Source organism: Glycine soja, chromosome 4, assembly GCF_004193775.1.
Source record: "Glycine soja cultivar W05 chromosome 4, ASM419377v2, whole genome shotgun sequence".
In the NCBI taxonomy this organism is placed as follows: domain Eukaryota; kingdom Viridiplantae; phylum Streptophyta; class Magnoliopsida; order Fabales; family Fabaceae; genus Glycine; species Glycine soja.
The window spans coordinates 4276768-4289066 of NC_041005.1; the positions used below are offsets into that span (position 1 = coordinate 4276768).

General features: G+C 27.5%; 1 protein-coding gene across 1 annotated transcript; it reads right to left on the minus strand.

Annotated features, from left to right (window-relative positions):
* Positions 1-1477: 1477 nt before the first annotated feature.
* On the minus strand, positions 1478-4628 carry LOC114408835 (eukaryotic initiation factor 4A-11). The gene is made up of 5 exons (XM_028372013.1): positions 4463-4628; positions 3999-4075; positions 3708-3814; positions 3052-3482; positions 1478-2442 (listed from the first exon to the last, which is right to left on the minus strand). The coding sequence occupies exons 2-5, from the start codon at positions 4064-4066 to the stop codon at positions 1807-1809; spliced, it is 1242 nt and encodes a 413-aa protein (XP_028227814.1). The 5' UTR covers positions 4067-4075; positions 4463-4628; the 3' UTR covers positions 1478-1806.
* Positions 4629-12299: the final 7671 nt, after the last annotated feature.

Consider the following 12299-nt stretch of genomic DNA (forward strand, 5'->3'; position numbering starts at 1 on the left):
CAGAAAATTAAATTCTATCGATATTCTTTTAGTGATGATAAAAAAACCATCTATTTTAATTTAATTAATTGAGAATAAATTAACATCATAGATAAAAACATTGAAAGTAATTCTTAAAAATATTTATCATGTTAATAATATTAAAATATTGACTTAAATATGATTTTGGTTCCTTTATTGTATTCAATTCATAATTTTGATCCCTTTATTTTAAAATTGAAACATTTGATCCTCTTATTTTTAAAAATTTACATTTTAATCTCCTATTTCAAAATACAAACATTTAATCCTCATATAATAGAAAATCCACAAATTTGATCCCTGTATTTTAAAAAATTTACAATTTTGGTTTAATCTATAATTTTGCCTAAGTTTTATTTCTTTTATTTATTACTTTGTAATTAATTAAATCATTTCTTGATGGTACCTTAAATAAATATGTTAAATTTATGGTTCAATTGAACCAAAAGAAAAGAAATAAAAAGATAAAAAAAAATTGACCAAAATTACAAAATTTCAAAAATAGAATGACTAAATTTCTCTATTTTGAAATGAGAAGACTAAAATCATGATTTAAAAAAAATGAGGATCAAATGTTCTAATTTTAAAATAAAGGGTCAAAATTGTAGATTGAACAAAATAGGAGAATAGAAATTGTATTTAAGCCTAACATATTTAATGTGCTTTTAATTAATTAAATATCTTTAATAAAATATATTAAATACTGATTAACTAATACCTTAGAATGCTTGTTCACACAACCTTAATTTTTTATTAATAAAATGACTACACAATCATCATTGCTTAAATTATGAGTATTTCTTTTTACTATTTACCCACATGGGTATTGAATACGATGAAAATCAATTCTTTAAATGGAGCCGATAATAAATGAGAAATTGAACTCCAATTTTAATAAATTTATGACCACTCACCAAAAAAAAAAAAGATGAACTACATGTAATTCTATTTTATTCTTTTTTAGCCGATAATTCTTTACTTTCTAAATGGCAATGGCGGACCTGGCAGGGAAACATTCCAATTTCCAAGTTCTAACGGCCAGTCTCTACCATGGAAAGCGTACGCGACAAGTCACTGCATGGAGTATGAGTGGTTTAGCGAATAGTTGACCCAGCAACTGAGTAATTGCTACGATTGCACAATGCCCATATTGTAAGCTGAAGCATGCTACATTATCAAACAAAAAGTTATATTTTAAGTAAACAAGTAAAATGTGTACTTATTTACAAATTTTATTGTATTAAGATATCAATATATTTTTTAGTTGAATAAATGATTAAGAGTGAAGGACATCCTTGCATACTCAGACAAATTCACTTAGAGAAACCCCGTGGTCTGTGCTATACTATGGTCCTAAAAATGGATTTTAATTGGAATGTAAGGTCCCATTTGTAGATTAAGAGCAAGCATCATATGATTGAGTACTGACAGGTACCTACGAGTCAAATCAACGGGGTGATAATGAAAATAAATCCAGTATATTTCCAACGTAACGTTAAACAAGTTTCAAATTTACAGAACCACCTCACGGATATTAAAACAAAACACAGAGAAAGAGAAAGCAGCAATCTACAATCTTTAGTAATAAGACAAACAAACAAGCAAGCAACAAAATTGCAACAACGCATTCTGCTAGACCCAAAATTAGAGAGAAGAATGGCAATTTCAAATCACCGGTTTGGGGTTAAGTTCAAGTCTTGCTAGAGAAAGGCCCTGGGCCGTGAAAAATAAAATAATGACAGCGGCCTCCATAACAAAAAGCATACCAATGATGGGAAGACCAAATCAAATGAGATCGGCTACATTGGCTGGCAGCTCCTCAATCTGCACATTATAAAACTTTTGGATGTCAAACAGCATCCTTTCATCATCCCCAGTCACAAAATTGATAGCAACACCCTTTCTCCCAAACCGTCCACTACGACCAATTCGATGGAGATAGTTCTCTGGCTGAGTTGGCAGATCATAATTTATAACAAGTGAGACTTGTTGGACATCAATACCACGGGCCAAAAGATCTGTGGTAATAAGAACACGGGAGGACCCAGAACGGAATTCCCGCATGATGATATCCCTTGTGTTTTGGTCCATATCTCCATGAGTGGCTGAAACTGTGTGATCACGACTCCGCATTTTGTCTGTCAGCCAATCTACCTTGCGTCTGGTGTTCACAAAGATAACACTCTGGGTGATTGCCAAAGTTTCATAAAGATCACATAGTGTCTCGAGCTTCCAGTCCTCCTTGTCTACATTGACAAAAAATTGCTTGATCCCCTCCAAGGTAAGCTCATCACGTTTTACTAGAATCCTCACAGGTTTGTTCATAAACTTCCTTGTGATTTCCAGGGCTTCAGGAGGCATTGTGGCAGAGAAAACCCCAACCTGGATCTTAGGTGGCAGCAGCTGAAAAATATCATAGATCTGGAAGGTGGTAAAAAACAAAGTCAAAATTCAGAAGGATACACTTTATGAACCAAAAGGCAGATAAAGTTGAAGGTATTTGTATTTCATATTAAACATGGACATGCTACCAATGCAGACCACAAACCAAAACATATAATTTTCAAAAGGCAAATATTAAGTATTTAAAGCTTCTTGCCTATAAGAACATTAAAAACTAACACTTAGTGAAAAAGATAATTTAAGTTGCCCCAAATAATAGTCTCATGCATTTTTTTTCTTCCAAAATTCATAGAGATAAAAGATGAATATATGAAAGAAAACAAGAGAGTTAAGAGACAGAACCAGGATTTCTATTTCTCCTATTCTTTCAGCTCCAAAATCTAGTCAATATGCACTTTGGCATCTTTAACAGGCTACTATATTGTTGTAGTGTATCTAGTACATCAAAATGTACTGTTTGACAAACCACAACTTATTGATAGCCATTATAGCTCAGTTATCGGCATACATTTGGTGAAAATTCAAATAAAAACACTAAATATTATTTTTAAGCCAAAATCGTATTCCAACACAACAAACAATAGAATGAAGCAAATAAAAGAGAGCAACATGGGAAAATGAGAGGACCTGATCCTTGAAACCTCGAGAGAGCATCTCATCTGCCTCATCCAATACAAACATCCTGATGTTATCAGAGCGCAATGATTGCCTGCGCAGCATGTCAAATACACGTCCAGGAGTACCAACAACAACATGAACCCCACTTGAGAGGATGCGTTGATCTTCACGAACACTGGTCCCACCAACACAAGCATGAACCTTGACACCAAGATAGTCCCCTAGTGCTCGCATGACCTTTTCAATTTGTTGTGCAAGTTCACGAGTGGGAGCAAGAACCAGTGCCTGGCATTCTACTAAGCTGTAATCAAGCTGCTGCAAAACTCCAGAACAAAAGGTAGCAGTTTTTCCAGTTCCAGATTGTGCTTGCTGAATAACATCAAGCCCCTTGCAGAAAGGAACAATCCCCCTTTGTTGAATTGCAGAGGGCTTCTCAAAACCTTCTCAGAAGTAATACAACATCCACACAAATGCTCAGTTATCAATTAAAACAATAACAACAACAAGAATCAAAACAGAGAGTGCAGCAGCTATTCAAGATTCTGAAAGAGGAATATAATTTGACTGTAAATTAATCTCAGGTTTGATGCAGACCTAACCAATAGAAATTAAATTTCTCAAACAAGATTTAAAATTGTTGTAAATTAAAATATTAATGAACATACCATATGCATAAATACCCCTCAGAAGGTTCTCCTGCAATCCCATAGCATCAAAGCTTTCACAAACTTCGTCATAAGAAGTAAAAAAATCTTGCCCATCAGTTCCAAGTCTGGTCCCATCAACACATAAAACCAAGAATGAGCATATAATTCTAGGCATGGGCGCATCACAATTCACAGGTAGGCATTAGGTATGAAATAATAAGTTGGAATAACTAATACACAGAATATAAAACCATATCTCAAGCCATAGCATCTCTACTAAGCATCCATCTAAGGGAAGGGGAAACCTACAACTCATTCATCTTAGCATCATATTGACGAGCATCAAATTGTGATCCTTCTGGCGCCAACCCAGCCATGATAGCAAACTGCAAAGAAAAATACACATCGATTCATTTCACACCCTACAGATCAAGGTTTATATACTGATATTTCACACATTTTAATTCACCAACTATAGTTCAAAAGACAATTTAACAACAGGAAAATAAATAAATAATCCGATTTAGCGTACTGAATAAATAGTACTAAGCAAAACGGAGGCAGAGAATCATTGGCGTTTCTTTTATGCACAAGACAAAACTTAAACAACCCAATTAGTTATGTTAGTTTGAGTTACTTATGGTAGATGTGAGTTCTGAAATGAAAAAAAAAAAATAAAGATTTTTTATGCCAGAGAATAAATCGATCCGTGCAAAAGAGCGATAGTAATCTATAAATTAAATCTGAATAGCAGCTAAGTAACGAAATCAAACCTTCGGGAAAGATGGAGGAAGTTCGAATTATCAAACAATGAAAAAGAGTGAGTTTGTGAGAGGGGGTTGTGGGGTTAGGGTTTTCGAAACTCGAAGGGTTGTGGCGGTGGCTATGAGATGACGACGTAACAGAGAAGGCGCCGGAGAGAGTGAGCATTGAAATGGGTTTCTTATTTCAATGGATTACGTTGCTTTAGTTTTCAATTCTTTCACGATTTTACCCCTGAATTTTTCTGCTAATTGCAGCCTGACCCACAAGTGTTCCGACGTCGTATCTATTTACCCCTCTCATTTTCGGAGTATGCCTTCCTCTGTTCTGTTATAATTGCAAAGATTTCATTGAAGCACGTTCAAAGGTTGTATTCATTTAATTGATCATTTTTATGTATAATTTATCCTATTTTTAGCTTTAGTAAAAGGTTTAAATACACACACAAAAAAAAAACGCACAAAATTTAAAATAAATGGCAAACTTTATTATTAATATTTAAGGTCAATATCAAATATGAATAAAATGAACATAAGCTATAAAAAGTAAAAACATATAATAATGATTAATTGATTTTTTATATAATTCTTTTAGTTGTGGGAATAAATAAATAAAAGTAACAGGGTGAAAAGACGATTTCTTTTTTCAGTAACTACAATGGCAAACTTGTAATTTGACCCTAAAAAAAACTTGTAAGTTGCGTCATTGAAGAGAAAAAAAATCTACAATCACTCTAATAATTTAAACATAATATTAAAATTATACTTTTCATTAATTAATCTTAAATTCGAGTCTCACGCTCTCAGCTTTTGTCTTTCTTTTTAACGCTTTTATGTATCTTATTTAAATATATATATATATATATATATATATATATATATATATAATTAAAATTAGCATAACTCGCAACTCTACTAATTTTTTCTCATGCGAATGAAGCTGTAAAAAATTGTGTTTTCTTTATTCATCTGTTTTCTCTCCTTTTATTTCGTTCTAAAAAAAAAAAAAAGGGTTAGTCTTGGATCCTCTTGTATACATAAGTGTGTAAAATGTCAAACTATTATTTTTTTCTTAGGCATTCTCCTCATTTTCCTTCACATCCGCTCTCACGTAAAATGATGGATCGCACTCTCTTATGTTGCATTTGGCAATTTTGCTTTTGCAGAGAGAGAGAAAGGAAAGCAAAATAACAAAAAAATATAGTCTCCTGGAGGGAAAATAGGTACTTATCTCATCCGCGAACAACAAATCTCTCAAGCCATCTGAAATGTCTTGAATGGCAAAGACATTGGAATTACATTTAACAAACTATAATTCAACATCATAAATCAATTTTAAATATATATTTTATCTTTCAAATTGATGTACGTTTCTAATATGCACTTTATATATTATCTTATGCTTCTAACATAAATTGAATGATTCAACAACTTTTTTTTAATCTCTTTTAATATATCATTTTTAATATTTTTAGTTCTAACTTAAATTTCAGTATTTTTTATAAAAATTATCAATAATTAAAAATAGAAATATTTTTTATTACAAAAATAATAATATATCACACTTTAAATTATTTATGATAAATCTAAAATATAATTTATTAGTTCACAAATATTTATTTATTATAAATTTTAATTATATAAAATAAACATTTATAATGTGCAATGTAAAGGCTAAAATACTAGTTAAGAATATATGCCATTTTATTTTTTCAAAAATAATTAGTAATTTTTTTTAAAATAATCTTTTGATCAATTCTCAATTATTAAAATCATTCAAAGTTTTTTTATAAAAATAATTAGATATTTATGATGATTTTATTACATAAATTATCTTAAAAGTAAATATTTAGTCAATTTTTGATAAAAAAAATTAAAATATTTAATAAGATATGAGGTTAAAATTTGAAAATGAGGAAAAATTGTAAAAAAAAAAACGAAGGTGAAATTTAATATTTTGGAAAATTACCGAATGCATTGTGTTAACTGTTGAATAAATATAAAATCATTATTATTTATTAAATTTCTAAAAAATAATTAAAGATATGATTCTTTCATAGTACTAAATACATGCTGTAAAAAAAACTAAATACATCTTTGAAAAAAAATTGAGTAAATCTTAACTAAAAATTATTCAACAATCTCGTAATTAGCTCAAAAACACCGAAAATTTGTAAAAATATACTGAGATCTCACTAGAGAGTTAAAAACTCTAATTATGAGAATTAATTAAAATAATAATAATTTTACAATTTATTATACATGTGTCTTTATTATATAAAAAGTAATTACTAATTAAAATTTTTAGAATTATACACTTTTTCTAATAAAATGCACAATGCCTCGTACTTAGGGATTTTTTTTATAAAAAAATAATAGTTTATATTTAAGAACAGAGTAAGATGTATATAGTAAATAATTGGGAAAAAAAGTAGGCTAGAGGTAATAAATACTAACACATTTATTTTGTTTTGTTAATTTTACAAACACTATTTTAAATTTATAATTAATTAAGAGTTATTAATTTATTTCAATTAAAAAATTTATAAATTAAAAAAATATTTAATGTATAAATAAAACTAAAGACACTGATTGCCATGATTAAAAAAAAAGGCATAAGGTTAAAAAAAAAAAACTTTCCATTTTTTAACGTGCAAAGTGACATCCCCCTTTACAAGTCTCTGGTTTTTAAAATATGCTTTGTCATCATCTAACTACGTCGCTATCGAATATCAAACTCCATTGTCTTGTACAACTCATCAAAACTACTTGTCATAGACATTATAATATTATTTGGATAAGATTGCTTTTTATTTTGTTTCACTAGAACCCTTATTACTTAAGGGTATTCACTAGGTCGCAATAATAGTGAAAAACTATTTGCTAGTTTACGACTACCAAGTTTCTATGATCTGAACCAATTTATGTAAGATATATGAGTTTTTTAGCTTTTGGGAAAAAAATAATAACACTTAATTACATGTCATGTGATAATCAATTAAAAATTACATTGTTCAAGATTTTTTAATAATTATATTTTTGATATGGTTAATGGTATTTTTTATTCTGGTAAATTTTTAAATTTTAATTTTAGTCTTCAACTTTTATAATATTGGTTTTAATCTCCAAATTTTAATTATTATGTATGAAAAAAGTGTTTATTTTAGAGACTAAAAATGAGATATTTACAAAAAATACAGAAACAAAACCTATTAATTCTAAAAGTCGGTGGCAAAAAATTAAAATTGGAAAAATTTCTTGGAAATAAGACCTACGCCTTTTTAATATCCTCAACTCTATCCGTACGAAAAAAATGGAAAAAAGTCCACCAATTAAGAAAAATGGGTGCATTGAGTAATTGTCGGACGATGGGGCTTATATTGGGCCCTCTTGCCATCCTAGGAATTTTCCTTCCACGTTTGTAATTATTCACTTTTTAGTTTTTAGTGTTCTACAATGAGGTTGTATTTTCATGGCTCACTATTTTTTCCGGTTATTTTATTTTCTAGTCATGAAAGTTGTTCAAAATGTTATATTTGCTAAACAATTCGTATGGATCTTTTTGTGCGGCGAACTGGGGGGACAAACTAGCTAAGGGTGATCAAGAATCCATCCAAACCGTTCGAAAGTTTCAACCTAACAAAAAATTTGAAAACCTAACAAACTATCAATTTAAAAATAAAAATGCATTTTTATTTAATTCTAACTTTTTTTAGGTAACCATCATAATTAAAAAGTTTGACTTACAAACTTTGATTTTTTGGACAGACTATAAGACTAATTATCGGGCTTAGAATTAATTACATTTAAAGTTCTTGAACTCTCTCCAAGGATGTATTCTAGGAAATTAAACACATGTCCTCCTCTATAAACTCAAGAGTGTTATCATTAGGGACGAATCCAATAAATCAACACTAGTGGGTGACAATTTTTTTTTACATAATTATTTAAAGGATAAATAACCACTTTTGTCTCTCAATGTGTAATTCATTGACAAATGCATCTCTGAAAGATGAATATACAAAATTTATTCCTCAAAGTGTAAAAAGTGTGACAAATATGTCTCTGCTGTTAACTTCCGTCTGTTACCATTAATAAAATGCCTACGTGATACGGAGGGACAAATTTGTTACTGAAATGATTGCCAACGTGGATTGTCAGCATATGGGCATATTTGTCTCGTCTTCTCACTATGCTGATAAATGTGTCCCTAAAAGATAAAAATATAAAATTTAGTCTCTGGAAGTATAAAAAAGTGTGACAAATATATCCAGATGTTAATAATAGATTGTGACTAATTATTATTATTATTATGTGTTTATAATTTACTGCTCTTATTCGTTTAGTACTTATGCAATATATTTTTAAAATTTCCTTTTAATATATATATATTTTTATTATTTTGATTTTCTTGTCAAACTTTAATCTTTGCTGTTAAAAAAAAAACTTTATCTTATATCTTATAATTTTATCAAATTTCTACTAAAATTTTCACTTTTAATCTTTAAAATTATTTCATATCACAATTCCAACTTAAGTGTCCTCATATTTAGATTGAAAATAATAAGTCGAGAGTTTTGAGTAGAAAAAACACAACTGGCCGTGAGACCAAATTTATTTATTTTTAAAAAAGAATTTAATCAATTGTTTTTTTTAAAAAAAAATCTCACAAAATTTAAAATAGATAAAACTAAAGTGAAATTATAAGTCTTTTTCCTTAATCAATATATATATACCTCAAATATGAAAGAATCTCTTGGATAAACCTTATGTGTTTCCATTCGAGATAACACTTATTATACATAATATGAATGAAATAAAAACACTTACTAACAAATAAAGAACCCAAATAAATTTAAATAAAAAATATAATAATACTCAAACTAATACATAAGTTTATTTTGCCTTTGAGACGTAGAGTTGTATTTGGGTTATAGCAACCTTGTATTCCATTTGACATACTGCGGTAGAGTACTTAATAAAAATTAATAATTAATTGAAGAAACAAAAAAATTTAAGAAATAAAAGGCTTTCATTTTTTAAAATGGTAACTCAATTTTTTTATATCATAAAACTAAAGAATTTTTATTTTATTTTGGAAAATAAGTAGTTATACTAATTAATTAAAAATTTGATAGATGGATAAATGTATAGATAATCAAAGTATAAGAGTTCAAATCTTAAGTTGTATTTTACTGTTTTTTAATTTTTTTTCCATAGCTTTTTTTTATACAATTCTTTATTAACGTCCAAATATATTTGTCACACTTCTTATATTTTCAGGGACTAAATTTTACATTTTCATCTTTCAGAAACGTATTCGTCAGCGGAGTAGGAAGACGAAAAATTTTATGACAAATATGTCCATATGCTGGTAATCTACGTTGACAACCATTTCAGTGATAAAGTTATCCCTTTGTGTCACATATGCTATTTTATTAACAGTGACGGACAAAAATTAACGGCATGATATATTTATTGTACTTTTTATACTTTCAAAGACTAAATTTTGTATTTTCATTTTTCAGGAACACATTTGTCAACAAATTAAACATTAAAGGACAAAAATAACTATTTACCCTTATTTAAACATCTAACTGCTAATAAATAATTATTTAAAAATAAAAAGTCCCACAAAAATATTTGTTATTAATTTGATGGGTTACTAGAGATAAAATTTATTACTAAAAAAATAAGTAAATATTAATTTAATACTTTATTTTTCTTATCAATTTTTTACGATCAATATTTATTTATTTTTTCTTATGTATATAAGAAGGATGTTGAGGGGAGAGGGGGGCAACGCCCCTGATTTGATTCTTATGTTCAACACCAAAATGTAAGCATTCTAAGTTTTTATTTTAGACCAATTTTTTTTCTAAATTTATAATAATTTTTATGTTTTTTCATCAGACTAGTATTTTAGTCTGCTTAATTAAAAGGATAAATACTTATTTGTATATAACTAAAAATTAAAATAAATAATTTTTTAAAAATATATAAATTATATTATGATTAACTTTATAATAAATTAATATTTTTTTAAATTAAAGTTTATTTTTTAGAAATAAAAATAATAAGGATAAAATGAAAGAAATAAGCCATTAAAAAATCAAATATATGAGAGTGAAAACAATTTCTAAAAACACTTTCATTTAAGAAAATCTCTTAAAAATACTCTCGTTGACGAATCATTAATTCATAAAAACACTATCATTCCAGATAGTTATCTAATCTATATTATGAGAGGAGAACTGTGGTTACCAAAAAAAAAATATTACCAGAGGATAAACTATAACCTTATTATGACCATATTTCTTAAAAAATTAAGATTATTTTTATTTATGATATACAGTTTAATTAAGCTGTAATTTTTGAAGAGATTTGATAGTTTAAATACTTTTTTATATATTTGACTTCTTGTTTTATAAGTATTGTCCCTTAAATGAAAAATTAGCCATTAAAGAAAATTTTATTGCTGAATTTAAAATCCTTTTACAAAATCTCTTTAGGAAATTTTCTGGGCCTCAAAAGCTGTTTCTATTTTTTTTAGTAACGCGATTGTTTCTAAATTTTCCCTTTATTTTTCTCTAGTTTTTACTTTTTAGTGTTGTCTTTCCAACTATAGTGGAGTCCGAAGTTAACTTTTCCCAAACTGTTCATAGGTATATTTTTCTTGGTGATGACAAGAGAGTTTGCATTGTTTAGTTGTTTGATTGTGTTTTACCAACTGATTTAAAGATGAATATATGATTTCGATCCAATTGCAAAGTTGTGATAAAATTAAGTAGATTATATAAGGTTTATTCTTTTTGTACTACTTATTAGCATATCTTATGCAAAAAAAGTACATTAAGGTTTAAGTTCTGAAAAATAATTTTTATAGTGTATTACATTCAAATGATGAATAAATCAATCGATATATATTAATTCGGATAAAAGTTGAATCTTATCTTACTATCAAAATAGTAAAAGTTGAATCTAATAATATAGTAATCGACGCTATATTTGAACTAACTGGTGATGATTAATTATAAATGAACGTACCATAAAAAAATAAAATAAAGATCTTATGGCTTCTAAACTTGTCGTCTCAACTTTGAATTTATAAACCGTGCTGCATGAAGAAAACTAAAAACTGACCGATAACTGACTGATAAAGGTTTGAGCTATGATACATAGTGTATGTTTGAAATCACGTTAATTTTCATTCGACATGCATTAATATTATTAGTTAAAAATAAATATTGATGTTGATCAAGATGTTTCATGGTACCTGCTTTCATGTTGAAACTGTTCAAAGTAACTTATGGATCTAACAAAATCAATTTTTATGAATATTTTTTATTATTTTCGATTTTATCCTTCTTTCTTTTGCTTTTAAATAGTCAACAACGGTAATATATTTTCATTCTAGCATTTATACCTTTCTCACCAATCATTCCATGCACTAAATACTTTTTCACTAATAAATATAAAAATAAATTATTATTAGAAAACGTGCTGCACTTTATTCCAAAAAAAGATTATCAACTTAAATTTTACTTAAATGTGATATAAATTTAATTATTTATTTTTAAATTATTAATATGTATATATATATATATATATTGTGTTCAATTTTTATGTATCTAATATAAAATATTTTCAATTATGTTTTATTTTTAACTATTTAAAATATATTTAATACAAAATACTTTTCCAAACAATTAATGTTTATTTTAATAATTTACACATTCAAAATTAATTTTGAGAACAAATTTCTAAACAATATTGAATGTAGAAATTAATTTTCAGATACAAATATCCAAACAAAAATTATGTTTCTTTATAATCACGTTTTTTTTAA